The sequence below is a fragment of the Manihot esculenta genome, chromosome 14 (assembly GCF_001659605.2).
Source record: "Manihot esculenta cultivar AM560-2 chromosome 14, M.esculenta_v8, whole genome shotgun sequence".
NCBI classification, from domain to species: domain Eukaryota; kingdom Viridiplantae; phylum Streptophyta; class Magnoliopsida; order Malpighiales; family Euphorbiaceae; genus Manihot; species Manihot esculenta.
The window spans coordinates 13,963,448-13,982,613 of record NC_035174.2 but is presented as its reverse complement, the minus strand read 5'-3'; the positions used below and the strand labels follow the sequence as shown (position 1 = coordinate 13,982,613).

The following is a 19,166-nucleotide window of genomic DNA, read 5'->3' as shown; positions in this document are numbered from 1 at the left end:
GTTTGTCGGTTTGTGACCAATCTATGTTATAGATGCGGCCAAGAAGGGCACAAAGTATGTGAGTGTCCCATTGCGCCCTGGTTGGCGCAGTCCCAGTGGAAAGCTTCAGGTAGCGTGGCTCAGCCAGTGGCTCTAGCCATGTCGCAGGGCAGTGGTCGAGGCAGAGGAAGAGGGTCAGCCTCTTCTTCAGCAGGTTCCCGTGGAGAAGGTCCGATAGCTTCAGCTCGGATCTTCACCCAAGCTCAGCAGGAGGCAAACACATCGAACACGGTGGTGTCAAGTACGCTCACTTTTGAATGTTCTGATGTGTATGTTTTTGTGAACCCTGGTGTTTCTCTTTCTTTAGTTGCTCCGGGAGCCGTCGAGAGGTTGAGTTGATAACTTCTGGGCTAGAGTGTCCTCTTTGGGTTAGTGGACCCAAGTGTGATCCATCTGTGGCAGAGTCAGTCTGCCGGTTCAGTTCAGTGTCAGTTGAGGGTAGATGCCTTCCACCCGACCTTGAGGTCCTAGACTTGACTGTCTGGACATCATTCTAGTCATGGATTGATTTTTTCTACTCGTGGTGCTACCTTGGGCTGTAGAGACAAGATAGTTAGATTCAGAGGACTGGATGGGTCAGAGGTAGTCTGCAGAGGGGACAGTGTAGGGATGCCTAGAGGTTTGATGTCAGCCTGTCAGGCTCATAGGGTGCGTAGGAGAGGTTGTCAGAGGGTTCTAGCTCTTGTTTGAGAGTTTAGTAGTCGGGGCAGAGAACCAGCCTCAGCGTCAGTTGTCAGAGAGTTCTTAGATGTCTTCCCAGACGAGCTGCCAGGTTTACCACCTGCTAGGGAGATAGAGTTTGGAAATAGAAGTAATGCCAGGAATCAGGTTCATCTCTATCCTTCTCTACAGGATGGCACCTGCAGAGTTGAAGAAGTTGAAGGAGCAGTTGCAAGCGTTGGTAGAAAAGGGTTTCATCCCCTACCTAGAATTGATGATCTATTTGACCAGCCAGCAGGAACCAGTTGTTTCCAAGATAGATCTGAGATTCGGGTACCACCTATTGAAGGTCAGAGAAAGGATCAGAGTAGCGCAGTGGAAGCGTGTTGAGTTTCAGGAGGAGGTTAGGGTATTGCTAAGGTGTCTCCTTTGGAGGGGGTGATTCGTTATGGGACGAAGGGTAAAGTAGCTCCAAGATACATTGGACCCTTTGAAGTCCTGCAAAGGATTGGGGATGTATCTTGTAAGCTAGATTTACCTGCTTCGATGGAGAAAATCCATTCGGATTTCCATGTTTCTGTGTTATGGAAGTTCGTGTCAGATCCAAGTAAGGTTCGTAAAGAACCAGAGGTGGAGATCTCAGGAGGTCTCACTTATGTTGAGCAGCCAGTGCGGATCATAGACACACAAGTCAGGAAGCTAAGGAACAAGGAATCCCGGTGGTAATAGTCCTTTAGAATCACCACGTTATGGACAAGTGTGCTTGGGAGACCCGGGAGTCCATACTCCAGCAGTACCCGTATCTCTTATAGGAGAGGTTTTTTAGGCTTTGCTTACTTGCTTGTTTGTTTGTTGTTTGAACATTCGGGGACGAATGTTCTTAAAGGGGGGAAGAATGTAATACCCGGCTAGATTCCGGAATCGAAATCCCTACTTTCCGGCGAAATCTCCGTGGGAATCTGGAATTCAAAGATGCCGGAGCCTTCTAGAAGGGTGAAATGTGTTTTCTAAAATATTTTCACATGATTTTATGGTTTTAATGCAAAAGAAATTGAGTTTTGAAGAGAAAAGACTCAGGAGGGAAGAACCCAGGTTCGGCCGCCGGACATAGGGTTGTTTAGGAGGCACGTTAGGCTGCCGAACGTGGTGGAGTTGTAGAAGCAGCTTTGACCGCCGAAGGTGGTTGACCGCCACCTATAAAAGGCCCCCAGACCGAAAATGGGCGAGTTTTCTCCCCATTCTCGAGCTAAGGTGAGTTCATGCCCTCCTTTGGTTGATTTCATGTTTTTTCTTCAACCTCCCAAGGTTTTTATGAGTTTTATCGTTGTTTTGAAGAGTTTTAAGCTTAGATTAAGGTTTTGGAGCTTGGAGACCCAAAGAGTTTGATTCCTCCCATCTCCAAGTTAGGGATCGCACCAACCCTCGATCTTCAAGAGATAAGTGTAGATCCTTACCTTCCTTTATGTTTTAATGAAGTTTTAAGAAGTTTTGATGCTTGTGTTTGGGTAGATGTGCATGTTAGGATTTATGTGGGTTTTATGCCCAATGTATGTTTATGTGATGTTTGTGTTGGGGTTTAAGCTAGTTTATGCCCCTATATGCATGTGGGAGTGTGTATGCATGTTTGGGAGAGAGTATGTGAGGTTTTGGGTTGTTTTGGAAGGTTTGGGAGGCTGTATGTGCATGAGGAGGTTGAGTTCTGCCATTCTGGAAGAACTCAGGTTCGGTAGTCGAAGGCACTTTCGGCCGCTGAACCTGCCTGTGGAGGCAAGCTTTTGGTTGCCGAACTCTGCCCCCGAAAGTTGGACTTTCGGCTGGAGGGGAGTTTTGGCCGCTGAAGGTGCTGCCGAACATGCATGAGCTTCGTCTCTGAAGGGGACTTTCGGCCGCCGAAAGTGCCCTGTCCAGCCCTTTCTTGATTGTTTCTTATGCATGGTTTGGTGATGTTTTAGGGGGGTTTTGGGGAGTTGTTTAGAGTCTTGTTAGAGTGTGTTTGGTCCCTCATTTGAGTCCACCTGTGTAGGATCGGACCCGAGGAACCGAGGAGGCCAGCAGTGTTAGCTGTTGTAGAGTCAGTCCAGCGTCTGCCAGAGGTGAGTAGAAATAACCCAAATGTTTTAAGCATATTCACGCATCATGAATACCATGTATATATAATAGGTTGTTGCATTAGATTTCACGAAGATGTTGCATTGCATAATTTGTTGTTGTTGTGGATGGACCGAGGCGACCCACTAGCCCTAGATATGATATGTTAAAGAAGTCCTGAGGAGCCCCACCGAGGGCCGGGCACCATGATGTCAAAGAAGTCCTGAGGAGCCCCACCGAGGGCCGGGCACCATGATGTTATAGAAGACCTGAGGAGCTCCTTCGAGGGCCGGGCACAAAGCAGAGGGAGTTTTGGGTCATGTCCATCCGTGATGTGAACTGTTTGTGCTGTGACGCATTCCATAAAAGCATATTTTATTATAATGTTTATTGTTCTGCTCACTGGGCTTTTTAGCTCACCCCTCTCCCCTAACCCCCAGGCTTGCAGGTCAGAGGTAGATCGGGAAGTCTCAGAGGTTGAAGTTCTGTTTATGGCATAGATTAGTAGTGGACATGTATTGTAAAATAACTTAATGTAATGTAAAGTAGAGTAATATTTTATGGTTTAGTATTGTGCTTGGCCCTTATAGTAGTGTTAATCCCCTTTTGCATATGATCTTGATGTAAAATGTTTTATGTTTATGGTATGCATGAACCAAACTTGAGGCATTAGATGTTCACCACACTAGAGTATTTGATGAGGACTCTAGTGGAGGTTTATATTTATTGTCATGATGCATGCCAGGTCAGGATTTGGTTTGTGATATGTTTAAAGTTTTATGTTAATGTTGATCATGTATGGGATTTATCAGGTATAACAGGTTGTATGTTAGGCTTGCTACGGGTCCCGGCGACCTTAAGTCGATCTGGACCCTAGCGCCGGTGGCGGTCCAGTTTCCGGGTCGTTACAAAAACTGACGTCGTCGTTGCGATTCCGGAAACCCATAATAATAAGTAAACCTCCATTGAACATTACTTTTTGAAACAATCAAATTAATAAAATTTGAAGAAAAGCTAACACAAAAAACAGACACATAACTCTTCCACATTAACTAAAGGCCTCCTCCCAATCTTTATTATCAAAATGTAAAAAATTACGAAAAAATTTCATACGGGAACTAAGAGCTTTTATTTCCATCAAAAATAAAATGTCCCGCTTGTAACTAGTAACCAAATCCTTTAATGTATTAACTATCCGAGAATTGTCGAGTTCTTGGCAGTTCCAACACAGGACGATCATTGCTTTCGGCTATCCCGACCTTTGACGGGATGAACCGCTTCACTGTTGCTTGTCATATTAACATTCGGGGTGTTGTTAGAGGTATTCTGTTGAGAGGAATGAAAACCTTTAACAATGTTATATTTAGTGTTTTTTGGCCTTTTTTTAGCATCATCGTTTATTCTAGCTGCACTCTTCTTTTTTACCTCTAATTTCATAATAGATACCTTTTAAAGGATGTCACAAATCTGTCAAAGAGGTCTGCATATTCTGAAAAATGATTGGATTGTATGTGAAAGCCATCTCACTATACAGAAATCATAAGTGATGATCGAAATATCTTTGGAACTCTTAATAGGGACAACAACATCTTTTTCTTTATCAATAGTCAATTAACACAGATCATATTTCATGGGAAGGGAAAAGAAAAAAGTTAAGTTTAAGAAAAAAAATGAGAGTATCGAGTTACAAAGAGATCATAGAGAAAACTAGCGTCTTTAAAAAATATTTTAAATTGATTCATTAAATATTTATATTAACTATTTAAATAAATAAATATATACAATATTATAAAAATAGATAAACATTTAATGTTATTAATTTTAAATTTAAGAAATTTAATTATTTGTTATTATAATAATAATTTATTGATTTTAAATAAATCTTAACATTTAAAAAATTTAACAAATTTATTGTTATTTAAAAGTTTTTAATTTAATTATTTAATTATATTAATATTTTATTTAAATTTAAATTATAATTAATTAAATTTTATAAAAAAAATTCTCTTATTATTTAAATTATTTGTATTTAAATTTTATTATAAGTTAAACTATAATTTAAAAAAAATATATAATATGTTATTATTTAAAAAATTTTAATTTAATTATGTAATTATATTATTACTCTATTTAAATTGAGTAATATATATAATATTTAAAAATTAAATTTTATAATATGTTAAATTTACTACTACCATTAAATGATGAATTTAATATTAAATAATTATTACTTATTTAAATTGTGATTGAATTTTATTTTTAAAATTGGAATTGAGACTGTGCGAGAGTAAAACCTGAAATCTCTCAGATTTATTTAAATAAACTCAATTAAGTGTTATGATTAAATTTTTATAAATTAATAAAATTTAATTAGTATATAAATTTATGATGCTGTGAATATATATACTATAAATAACTAAACTGTTAATAATATATTTTATATAATATTCACACAAATTACGTTTAAAAAATTATGATTTTTGAATTTAAAACGTATAAGTTCCTCTTTTAGATAAATATTATATGGAATGAAAAGGTTAAAAAAAACAAATGACAAGTATTTTTTAAATTTATAACTAAAAATCTTTATAAATATAAAAAATGTTAATTTTTATTTTTTAATTATATATATATATATTTAATTTAGTATTTTTATAATTTTTATTTTTTATTATTAAATTGATTTTACTTTTATTTATATTTAATTTAATTGTCTAGAAATTTTATTCAATGTTCATATAAACTATAATTTAAAAAAAATACATATAATTTTTTAGTTCAAAATAAATAATTTTTTTTATATAAGTATCACAGTAAATAAAAAAGCTAACGAAAAAAAAACAAATAACAGTTTTTTCTTTAAATTTTAAAATGAAAACCTTTGTAATTAAAATTTTATTTTTTGACTATATATATTATTTAATGTAATAATTGAGTAAATTATTTTGAATATTTTTTTGAAATTAATACTTTTATTTCAGATTTAAATTATTTTATTTAATAAAATATAATTAATAAAAAAATGAAGTGGAATAGCCTTTAAAAAAGTAGGAAAATGAAAGAATAAAGAAATTTCTAATAATAGTTAAATTTGATAATTGTAATTATATTTTTAATTTAATTGGTTAAAGTATTTTCTACTTGAATATAATTTTTTTTATGAAATAATATAATTTTAATTAATAAATATATAATTTTATTATTAAAAACAATTTTTGTATAATCAAAACTTTAAATAAAACTTTTTTTTAATATTTTTCATTAATTATTTTATCATATAAATTTAAAGAATATTAATAACATTATTAATAGAGCTATATAAATTAACAATTTTAAGAATTTCTATGTAAAAAGCTTTTGTGGATATTATTTTATAAATTATAATAATTAATACTTATGAAATTAATGTATTTAAAATTTATTTTCAATTTATCTATAATTTATTATATTTATTTAGAGTATAATATATTTATAATATAAATAAAAATAAGATAAATATTTATTATTATTATTATTTAAAAAATTTATTTATTTTAATTATGATACTAAGTTATTGAATTTAAATGAATACTAATATTTAAGAATTTCAATTGGACTATTTTTTAGTAATAATAATAAATTTAATAATTTTAAAATTACCTTTTATTATCATAAAAAGTAATTTAAAAATATAATTATATATTTAATAATAATTAAAAATCGTTCAAATGATAAATTATAAGTTAATATAAATTAAATTAAAATAATTACATTTATATTAATTTTTATTTTAATAAATGAATGACATAAATATATGTGTAACAGCCCGGAACGTGATCCCCGCGGCACTGTTACCGCTCACGGCCCAGAGCTATCCCTCGCCTGGCCCTCTCGCCACCTCGGGCTTTCCACTGGCGTCGTGAGCAAGCTCTTAACATCCCTTCACCCTCACGGGTTCCAGGCAGGATTTGTCCCCCCACTTTAAGGCCCAGGGCTATCCCTCGCCTGGCCCTCTCGCCACCTCGGGCTTTCCACTGGCGTCGTGAGCAGCTCTTAACATCCCTTCACCCTCACGGGTTCCAGGCAGGATTTGTCCCCTTGGGTTCTCGTCAAACGCATCATTCCCCAAGTGGATTTGGCCCAAATTTCCCTTAGGAAATTAGGTCGCCTCCCCACTGCTCAAACCCTTGACCTCCCACTTTAAGAGAATAGTCTGGTGAGAGTGAGTACCAGTTGTTCCAATGGAACAATGTATATAATTTTTATTAGCTATCAAATAAAATGCTATAGAAATAAATTTAAAATATATAATATTTTAGATGATTTTAAAAGATTATAATTAATTCATTATTTTATAGTTAATTTATTAGATAGGATATTTTCGTAAGATAATATATTAATTTTTTATTTTTTAATTATTAATAAATAAACTGCCTCTATATATATTTAAAAAATATTTAAATTTATATTTTTATAAATATTTAAAAATTTACTTTTATATTTATTTTATATTAATTTTATTATACGATATAATTTTATAATAATCATATTATAGCATAATATTAAATAATTTATACTGATATATATATATATATATATATATATATATATATATATATATATATATATATATATATATATATATAAAATAAAATTACCATTTAATTTATATCTTCATTTTAAAAACTTTAATGTTATTATATTTTATATATTTTGTTAAAATATTTATAAAAATTGTTTTTAACTAATTCAAATAATTTTAAAACTCACTTTACACTTGTGCAAAATATATATTTTTAGATTCACTTTTCACCTTACTCAAATGATTAACCTAATTATTTAATAATTTATACTAACTATTATATATAATTTTAATTTTTGCCGGTGTGAAATTCTTCAGAAGACTTAAAAATATTATGGATAATCCATTATTCCCCTTTTCTCCTTCTTATATAAATTATTAATATTAATTTTGATTGATTTATAGATATTCATTTCAAAATTAAGCTAAAATTACACTAAATTAAAAAAAGGTTGAGAGAATAAATAGAAACATAAAAATAAGTAAATCTTGTTTTTTTTTTTGTTTTTAGCCAAACCTAAAAAGAAAAAAACAGAGCAACTATTTTTGGGCCAACATGTTCAAAATTTTGATGGAGTTGTTGGTATTGTTACTAAAATGTCATATGATGCCTCCAAAATGTTTCTATGTATAGAAAAAATTGGAAGGCAGGTTAGGAGTATTGCACTTTTATCAAACAGTTTTTGCAACAAATTAAACAGAAAGCCTGTTTTTTGACAGCAGCCCATTCTAGTAGTCATCATTCCTTTTCTAGTTGCAGAGATTATTGGTGGCTTGTATCATGGCTGACCCACCACCCAACATCACCATAATCGTCCTCTTTAACCTCTGTCCACCTATTTAAAAGCCTTTGATCTTCATTTTTCATAGCAGCTTTCAAAAAAATGGTCAACCTCAAATGGGATTTTGGTTTTCTCCATGTTTTTCTTGCTATCTTCTTCTTTTTCTCAATCGATTTCTTTGTGGGTACTAGTGTTATTGCATCTTCTTTGACAGACCCAGTTGCCCAGCGAGAACTAGACAGGGTTCTAGAGCTGCCAGGCCTGAACTTTAATATTAGCTTTCAACATTACTCTGGGTATGTCACTGTCAATGAAAAATCTGGGAGAGCTCTCTTCTATTGGTTCATTGAGGCTGTTGAGGACCCTGATTCCAAACCCCTTGTTCTTTGGCTCAATGGAGGTCAAAACTTTGAATTTTAGAATAATTTATGTTTTCTGTTAATGTAATTTTTGTATTATTTCTTGATGTTTGATTTTGTTTGTGTCATTAACTGCAATGGATTCACTAGCTTCATTGTTCAATCATGATTATTTGCTTTTTTTGTATTTCATTTTTATGTGCCCTATTTTAAGTAGGAAAATATTTGAAGGTAGTCGCTCTATTTTATTGCTTCATTTGAAGATTTTGATAACTCAACTCCAACTCTCTTTTTAGTTGGCTTGAGGGAGGTCTTACTTTGACAGTACACAGGCAGAGCCTTTGTGCTTTTTCTTGAATATCATTATCATGTAGTGTTCCATAGAATGATTGTTTTACTTTTTGTCTAATAAATTTTGTAGCTAATTCAGACTTTGTATGAGAAAAAGGCTTTAATTTTTATCATCTACAATCATTTATTTGCTATTTTCTACTTTTCTCAAGTTATTTATATTGCTTCTGACTGCAATAACTTTTTTTGCTTGTAAATTGGTTTTTGGTTTAACAAAGATAAACTTTGTAATTATGTGATATTGACCAATCATTATTTCTGAATATATGAGTATTTATTTGAAGAATTTTTTATTTTTGGAGTTGGTTTTTTTGTTTTCTTCAGTTAGTTGAGCTGTTATTGTCTTTATTTTGTTATTGATTTCCTTAAATGGTTAACTTGTTTAGTTCACATATGGTGGAAATTTCCTTGATTATTATTCATCTTTAAATTGGATTGGACTGCTGAGAGTTGATAATCCGTATATTACTTGATAGTATCAAGATTTTCCTTAAATGATGTCTTTTTCTTACACAAAAATGTTCCTATAGGACCTGGATGTTCTTCAATTGGTTATGGAGAAGCAGAGGAAATAGGCCCATTCCATATCAGGCCAGATGGGAAGACTCTTTATTTGAATCCTCATTCTTGGAATCAAGGTAAAAAATATCTTGACAATTCTTTTCTTTGGTGTGGGACCTTGTTTGCAGCATTTTTGTCAGTAAGGCGTTTATGATAGTACTTCCTGTGTCTTAAATCTTAATCTAAAGAAACTATCAATGGAGAGCATTACTAGAGTTTCTAATATGCCCTGGAGATACTTGGGACTAACCGCAGTGAAGCAAATTTGGAATTAGTATGTCAGAATCTCACTTGGTCACACTCTAGTTGCTGTCTGAATCATATCAGCCTGTTTGAAGTTCAATTTTCAAGTCTGTTGGCTGTTTTTCATGTTCTCCCCCCAACACATGGCTGCACTTTACAGTTTGTGGAATAGTTATGTTGATCTTAGTCGTAAATACCTTTGATTAGATTACTAGGGAGCCAACACATTTTTCTTTGAGCATAGATCTGTATTTTCTGTCTATTCTCTAGCATCTTGCTCATTTACTGCTTGTGCCATGTAATTGCCTAAGTATATGCTATGCTTATCACAAATGGATTATTGTTTAGGTGGTTTACTATAGGAGTATTAACTGCAAAGGGTTATAGATTTTCCATAATGAAAATTCTGCTTTAAATTTCTTATGATTATTCTTGTCAATGAATGCTTATGCACCTTTATCACTTTGCAGTTGCAAACATTCTGTTTATTGATTCCCCTGTTGGAGTTGGTTATTCATACTCAAACACTTCCTCTGATTTGCACAATAATGGTGATAGAAGGACAGGTACTACTTTAATCACTTGTAATTTTGCTTTAAAACTTTTTGTCCTTATTGCCAGCTGACCACTTATTCCTAATTATCCTCATCGCAGCTGCTGACTCACTTGCATTTCTGCTGAAGTGGTTTGAGCGTTTCCCACAGTATAAAGGAAGGGATTTCTATATCACTGGGGAAAGCTATGCTGGTAGCAGATTGTTTTATTTTTTCCTTACGCCTTCTATTCATTTTAATTTTTCTCCCAATAATTTACATAAGCACGAAATTTTTGTTTCTACAACTTTTGGCATGATTAGTGGAATGGATGAAAGAAAAAAAAGAGAGTTTTTATAGTTCTGGATTTTTGGAATACAACACGTGTGACTGGGATTTTTTCATGCTTCATTCATTCTTAGCTAAAAATTAGGTCTAAAAAGTTTTGGTTTATTGTCATCTTATGTTAATGAAAAAAGAGGGAAAATTATAAGGTGCAACCATTGTATGTCTTGCTGTATTCTAACTATCAATCATAGCGGGTCTCATGTGGGTCTCACCTGATTGACAAATGTAGTGCATTCATTGTGCGCATAATGGTTGCACCATAAACATCTTCAAAAAGAGGAAAAAGAGAAGTTTTCAGTCATTGTGAGACCAACCATGCTGAATGGAATCAACTAGGCTTCACATTCTTATATAGATGTATTCTATAGTAAAAGCCATAAATTTCATCTTTGGAATAGCTATGCCTATGCATCACTGGTTTTGGAAAGTCACTACTTATGGCAGAGCTATGGAGGCTCTTTCTCATTCTATTAGTATTATTTCTTTCCAAATGGCATAGACTTGAATTTTCAAAATTGTTGGCCTGTTGAAGACACCATCCTGGAGCTAACTATGTTGTACATATTTCATGGATTTAGTAATTATAAATGGGTAGCTTTGCCATTTTGAATTGCATCATAAAATTTCATGTTTCTCTGGATGAGCATATCATCTAGCCAACATCGAGAGCATTAAAAATGCTGCTCAGTGCTCGTGAGTTAAAAACCTCTCAATTCATCAGTTTGGTGCTTTTGAGATATTTTTATTAGGGGGCAAATGAACCAAGCTGCTCATAAGTCGTTTTCTAAATGAGGCAAGCTCGAGACAAATCAAATTGAGCTTGTAGATATTCAGCTCATTAAGGCGTGAGAATTGGTTCATGAATATACTTGTTGAACTAAAGTTATTTAGTTTTGAATATATTATCTTTAAATTAAAATTCATTAGAGTTGTAAATTAATTGAACTACCTGTGAGCTATTTGAGATTTGGCTGGATAAATGTTCAGCTTGTTTACAAACAAACCAAGCTTGAGCTTATTGATACTTAACTTGAGTTTCAAATGAGTCAAGCTCGAGCTTGGCTTGAGTTTGAAAAAATTTTGATGAACCAAACTTGAACTCTTCAAAGCTCAACTCAGCTAGGTTCATTTACATCCCTGATTTCCATTGCAATCATAAATGCGGTACAAGGTTCCTGGTCTATTTGGGTGTATGTCTGATTTTATGTGTTGGGTTCACTGTTAGTCTAGATGTGAGGCCCACCCATGTGGGTGAGTGTTGAGCGTCTCGTTTTTCAAATCACTCAACTAGCTTAAGTTTAACAATTTACTATATTTCTTTTTTTTTTTCACAAATGGCTTCAACCGGGACTCAATGTGATTCCAAAACCAATGGATTACTCATTGGTTTTTATATTTCTAGTTTTTGAGGGCTTAGATAACTTTATAGTCTAAGCATTAACTTCTGTTGCAGGACATTATGTTCCTCAGCTAAGTCAAGCCATTGTGAGGTACAACCAAGCAACAAAGAATAAGGCAATTAATTTGAGGGGTTATATGGTATGGTCTAAGGATTATTCTTGAGATAGCTTTGTTCCATAATTTTGTGTCATTTGAAAAAGTTGACTGCAAAAAATTATGTAATGCAGGTGGGAAATGCTCTGACTGATGACTACCATGATCACTTGGGGATTTTTGAGTTTATGTGGGCAGCTGGTTTGATTTCTGATCAAACATACGAGCAACTTAATCTTCTTTGTGATTTTCAATCATTTATCCATTCGTCAGAGTCTTGTGATCAGATTCTAGACGTTGCCAGTGAAGAACTTGGAGTCATTGACCCATATAGCATATACACTCCTCCCTGCAATTCAAATGTAAGCAGGTCAAATAAGTTGCTCAAGAGGATCCATGTAAGTGGCATATTTGTGAATTGTCTACTCAATTTCTTTTTCTTCTTCTACTGCAAATATATTCATGATTTGTCATCTCAAAATCATTTTGCATATGATATAAGGGCAAATGGGAAACCAGAAAATCTGGCTGCTAGTCCTTGATTCAGATAACTGCTCCCTGTAGTCAATTGATTTCCATTCCAGAGTCATTTCTCTAAATGTGCACTATACTATTCCAGAAAATGCAGTAGCTTGATTAGTTGGCTCTCTTTACTAAGGATCCTATGGGAATTAAGCCTAATCTTCTGGTGGCATATGCTGATGAGGCAGAGGATTTACTTGGACTAGGTGTTGCTTTTCATTTCTTGAAGCTGTAGCCTTGCTTTTCTAGTGAAGCCAGAAACTACTCATATCTTAGCACTTGACAGCTACAGTAACTCTTATCTTCTGCCATAGTCTGCTGACTTTTTTTTTTCTAATTGAACCATATTCATTAGAACTCATTTTTACACCCTTGCGAGAAGTTCCTATACTTATTGTTTCCTCAGTTAAATAAGAGTAAACCAAGTCTGTACAAGGCCTAGATTTACATGACTTGGAATTGCTTTCGAAAAATTTTAGTTTATGCAAATGTTTCTGGGGTATTACAGTGGCAATACTTGATTTCTTTCATGCTTGATCTGGGCGTCTTCCATAATTTATCCACATAGACTAAATGGATTTTGGAAAAAAGGACTCCACAACTCCACCTATATAATGTAAAAATTACGGATGCAGGATTCATATTTTTCACGCTCTTAGTCTGTTGCATTTGGCGATGTGATATAGTTAATATCATTCACTAAAATAGGATTTCTTCATTAAATGCACTAAAGCAGATTCTTGTAGGACTATAACAATAATTTTGTTTCTGATTGATAATCACAAATTCTGTTGTTATCTGTTATTACATATGATGGACCTTCCTTTATTTTTCTGTGTCATACCATTAGTTTAATATAATGTTACATTGCAGAAAATTGGTGATGTCAGTGAGAAGTATGATCCTTGCACTGAGGCACACGCAGTTGTGTACTTCAATCGACCTGAGGTTCAGAAGGCACTACATGTTTCACCTGTATTTGCATCATCCAATTGGGAATCATGCAGGTATATTTGTTCATATAAATATGAAAATGAACTGATGGTATCTTGTTGCTTTCTTCTGATAAACTGGTCCTCAGTTCCAGTAGTGCCCTTGTGTTGTGTTTGGGTGGTCGGAAACCATCAAACAAGTTTCTGCTCAAGGACTAGAATACTGTGCAACTGCATGGATTTAATTGCATGAACTAACATGAACTTTGATGTTCCCTTATGAACATGAGATTTTCATGCATTTTCTTACTGAGAAAATTTCCTATTTGTTTCTGATAAGGATACTCTTGTACAGGAAGATAGTGTAACTGTGATTTAATGTCTTATTCATAACTCAGACGTGACATTAGGATCAATATGCTTTTCATCTAACATGTTATAATATATATTATATAGATATAAAAGGGAAAATTGATTATGCTGATATGATAAATAAATGATTTGTTATATGATTTTGAGAATTTCAATTTGCAAATGAACATAAAATTTCAGTTCTTGTATTGTCTGTGGTCTCTCTTTTTAATTGATTGCCATGATTAAGTACTCTAAATGAATGTCTTTTCAAGAAATTTGCTTCCTGTTTTGCAGTGATATTGTAAGCAGTAACTGGAAGGATTCACCTAGGACGGTGCTGGATGTTTATCATGAGCTCATACGCGCAGGACTCCGAATTTGGATGTTCAGGTATCTCTGGCATAACATTATACACTTCAACTGCCATAACATTTGCTTTTTATTTATTATACTTGCATTAAAATGACAACCATATTAGTTTATTGTTGGAAATTTTACATTTGGCTTAATACATGTTTAAAAAATGGCCAATGGGCCGAAAACGACCAACTTTTCATTTTGCATTTTAATAAAAGAGTTTAAATTTTAGATAAATTGACCCAACATTTATATTTGATCTATTTTTAAAATTAAAATTAAAAATAAGCTATAAAATTGTCAAATATGCAGTTCACGACTTCAACAGTGGTAGATTTTATTTTACAATAATAATTATGAATATTTTATAACAGACATATTATTAATTCGAAATAACAACATATAAAAAACAATTAAGAATAATATATTTATTACAAATTCTTCTTAATTACTGCTGCAAAACTAATTTTATCTAGCTGTAAACTGCACATTTAACCGTTATATTACCATTACTTAACTATTAAGTATATGTTAATATTATTTTTATATGTGAAATTAGTTTATATTTAAAAAATAATAAAATATTACATTTGGAATGCTTCTTGAACTCTCAAATTTTGATTTTTAAAAATTGATCAAAATTATATTCAAATACGAATATTGGGTCAATCCATTTAAAATTTAAACGCTTGGATTATAATGGAAGATGATGTAAAGGTTGGGATTTTTTCAGATAATTGGCCCTAAAAAATTTGTCATTTTTGGAGATCAACCATTTCTTCGTCTTTTACTTCTTGAAATAACAATTCGATCATATATTAACGATTCTAGTTTTGTTCTTTTTTTACTCCTCCCCATATGGCAGTGGTGATACAGATGCTATCATCCCGGTGACGTCTACTCGCTATAGCATAAATGCTCTCAAGCTTCCGACGATAAAACCTTGGCATGCTTGGTATGATGATGGACAGGTGAGTTTCTTTAGAGAAAATGATTCTAAAAAAAGAATTTCATTTAGCAAAATTATACAAAGAAATAAACTCAATCAGATTGAATTCTTGCGAAATTCTTGATTGCATTCATGTGGTGGATGAAACAGGTGGGCGGATGGAGCGAAGAGTATGCTGGACTTACCTTTGTTGTGGTGAGAGGAGCAGGACATGAAGTTGCTCTTCATAGACCTAAGCTTGCTCTTACACTCATCAAAGCCTTTTTATCAGGAACATCAATGCCAACATTTGAACTAATTGATGCCTCATGATGATTCTTGTTTATCTTGGAGACTTGATCATTTGAACATTGTATTATTGGAAGGGTTAGTTCTTGGATTGCTTGCTTCATATTCTACCAACATTCTTTCTTGAATGTGAAATGCAAATGTTGGGATTTATTTTAGTATTGATTGATGGAGTATGAGATTCTTGGAGTCTATTGTAGAGGTTTAGTCATTCTGTTAATATCATTGGTCAATTTTTGTGTTTTCATCATAATAATAGAATTTAAAGATTCTTTTTAAAAATATTAAATTTTAAATAAATGAATATAGATACATATAGTAATAATCCTATTTAGAACATGTTTAGATATTATAATATTAATAACATTCGGATGTTTCATTTTTAGTGACATTAGAAAAATGGGAAACTACTATTATATTCATAAAAATTAACCTATCTAATTAAAATGTTCATAAAATTTTGATATTAAATTAAAACATTTTCGTGTTAGTTCTATCTAATTAGACTCTAATTTACTATTAAAAAATATTAAAAAAAATCAAATTGTCCTCGTTCTAAATAAAATCCCTAAATTTAACAATTGAAAATAATTTACTATTAAAAAATATTAGAAAGATCAAATTGTCCTCGTTCTAAATAAAATTCCTAAATTTGGCAACCAAAAAAGAAATTAAATCATACACAATATTCAGCTATTAATGACATTTATAGAGAAATAGAAAAAAAGATGGAGAGGATGGGAATATATGTTCAGTTAAGAAATTTTCTTTCTTTTCTCTATTTGTAATTTTTTTTAAGAGTATTTAGAGAATTTTTTTTTCTTTATTGATCAGTTAAGATGAAAGTAATTAATGATAAAAAAAATAAATATTTATCTTTAGTGATTAACAGAATAAAAGTGTGAGAATATTTTAATTTAATATAAAAAATATAAAGATATTTTAATTAGATAAATTAAATTTCAAGAATATAATAGTAATTTGCCTTGGAAAAAATAGATGGTCAAGAATCAAGATCAGACTTCTCAAGTTAAATTCTTTCGTTGCAAATTGAGTAAAAAAGAAAAAAAAGAAAATGAAAATTCTTATTTTCTTTAAAAGGGAGAAGAAAATAAGAATAAAGAAAATAAGAATAGAGAGAAATGTCCTTTTATCCAGCTAGGGTTGGAAGAAATAGGTTAGATTTACTTTGAGAAATAAAAAGGATGGGCTTGAGCTGGGCAGACCTACTGGTAAAAGGACAGATAGATATGGTCTTAAGTCGCGGTTGTAGGCGCGTTTATGATTGCGAGTAAGGAAAACAGCTTTATAGTAATAAAATAATATTACATTTAAATAAAAATAATATTATTATAAATAAAGAATTTAAATTTAATTATTTAATAATATAAATTACTTAAATATTAATTTTTAATGGTACAATTTATAAAGTGATTTATTTTAAAAACAAAAAAATTGAATCAAATCAAAACCGAATTGGATCGGTATCTTATGTAGTTGAGGAGGAGGAAAATTTTGGTAATCACTTCTGAAAAAAGCCAAGTCACTTTTTCCCTTCCTCCAAAAACACTGCCTTTTCGACAGCGCACCCACCTTCCTCTGTAAATCCCTGCCCACGGTTTGGCTTTTCTCCGGCGGGTTGCTCATCTGGGTCTCCTCCATCTTCATCCTAAAACCAAATCCACGACATCAGCCCTTCCTTTCATCACAGCCGAAGGCGAGCAGTCCATTCACCTTCAATCCCTCGCCCTGCTCCGTCTGCGTGATACACCCACACTTTCATTCTCTACAAGAACCATTCAATCTCCTTCCCCTTCATATTCCTCAGCCTCTCGACGCCACTGTTCTTCTCCTTCATTTTTTCTCGGCCACTAACGACCATAACACAGCCCCCTTGCACCACCTCTTCGGTTCCTTCCATCTCGAAAAACCAGTGGGCTTCATCTCCAGCTCTCCTCTTCAAATCGCGACGGCCCATTTCCTCAGCCCTCTCAATCTCACCTCCAAAACCCATTTGGAAGCAGACCACTGTGTCTGGTTTTTGAAATAGGCCTACTGTGGATCTGTGAAGGTTGGATCAAAGTTTTATCTTAATCAAGCTGGACCTAGGATGCATAGCAGCAAGTAGTGATTCAAAGAGGAGGCCATCTTAGATTGTCAATTATTATTGTTTTCCAATTCTCAATGCAAATAATAATAATAAACTTATTAATTAATTAATCATTTTAATAAATGATTTTAAATATTGAAATTACGTCTTTGAGTTCATATTTTAAATAGAAGCCTAATTGGGACGTATGAAAATACTACCTATAATCATTTGATTTTGTTAAACTTATTTATTTTATTTATGGTTTATTAACGAATAATGAAATACATGCATACTTTCTTTTTATTTGAAATCACATGCATACCTTTTTAATACAATTAACTTAATATAAATTTGATTTAATTATTAATTTTTTTTTTGATAATATATGACGGTTTAGTTGTTTTTTTAGTGTTTTAGAGACGGATAATTATTTTTTTATATTTGTATCTCTTACTATAGTCATATTTAATTATTATAAATATGTATTATTATTATTTATCGTCAAACGCCTATTTAATTTCATTCGATACCGTATGTTCAGACTATTATTTAATTTTATTCGGTATTATATAAATACGATTCTAACATTTACATAGATCTAACAAATTAATCAAGTTTGACCGCTCACATATAGACTCGAATTCTGTTCCGTTCAAATGAGTCATAAATTTATATATAAGGCAGAGCTAATTATTTTATCTTAATAAAATTAATATTTGACATTTTTAGAACTAATTATTTTATCTTAATAAAATTAATATTTGACATTTTTAGCATAAATTCAATTTAAACGGAATATTCAATGACCCGATTATCATCAATATCATAATTTAAATTCGTATATTATTGAAAATTAATATATTTGAGCATATCTTAAATTCACAACTCTATTTAGAGATATTGTAAAGTGTTGACATTTTTTCTATATGTATGAATTCCAAACTTAAAATTTTTAAGAAATTATATATATTTTTTAAAATTTTCAAAATAAAATAATTTCTCAAATTTAGAGAGTTGACTCCCAATTTTTCACTTCAGTCGGTGAGAATTCTACCCTCGTGACGACACTTACTGTAAAAATATTTATAAATTTCTTCATTATTACAATTTTAATATGAATATATGAATAATGATGTGGGAGTTAATTATTAGTACAAAGTTTATATCAAACAATAATACTTAATTTTTTAATTTATTTAAAAATTACTATTAATAAATTATTAGTATAAACTTTTAATTAAATACTTTAATATATAATATTTTATATAAAGAAAAATCTATTTTTAATAAATATTTATTTAATATTAGATATAATAGATATAAAATAAATAGATTTTAATATAAAATTTAAATTAAATAACTATATATTTATTAATATAAAATTTTAAAGATTATATTATAATTTATCATTAATTTTTTTATATTTAATTTATTTTTTTAAATAAATTAAAAAAATTTAATTTTTTTATTTAAAATTTAAAATATAAACATAAATTAAGTTTAAATTTTTTTTATTAAATTTTAAAAAAATAATTTTACATGGTATGCTATAACACGTGAATTACGTGAAAGAATTAATTTTATTATTTAAAATTTTAAAATTAAAATATAAATGTAAAATGGACCTTTTATTTTTATACAATTCCTAGTTTT

The 19,166-nt window shown here is 31.6% G+C and overlaps 1 protein-coding gene across 1 annotated transcript; it reads left to right on the top strand.

Annotated features, from left to right (window-relative positions):
• The first annotated feature begins 8,034 nt into the window (after positions 1-8,034).
• On the top strand, positions 8,035-15,613 carry LOC110600191 (serine carboxypeptidase II-2). The gene is made up of 10 exons (XM_021736979.2): positions 8,035-8,530; positions 9,371-9,478; positions 10,115-10,210; positions 10,299-10,391; positions 11,979-12,064; positions 12,154-12,417; positions 13,415-13,548; positions 14,122-14,217; positions 15,050-15,155; positions 15,284-15,613. The coding sequence occupies exons 1-10, from the start codon at positions 8,233-8,235 to the stop codon at positions 15,443-15,445; spliced, it is 1,443 nt and encodes a 480-aa protein (XP_021592671.1). The 5' UTR covers positions 8,035-8,232; the 3' UTR covers positions 15,446-15,613.
• Positions 15,614-19,166: the final 3,553 nt, after the last annotated feature.

Bases quoted from the DNA above. Each gene is read 5' to 3' on its own strand.
- LOC110600191 (XM_021736979.2), top strand. From the start codon at position 8,233: ATGGTCAACCTCAAATGGGATTTTGGTTTTCTCCATGTTTTTCTTGCT. The intron at 10,392-11,978 runs GTAGCAGATTGT...CTTCTGTTGCAG, and splicing joins CACTGGGGAAAGCTATGCTG to GACATTATGTTCCTCAGCTA. The intron at 13,549-14,121 runs GTATATTTGTTC...CCTGTTTTGCAG, and splicing joins TCCAATTGGGAATCATGCAG to TGATATTGTAAGCAGTAACT.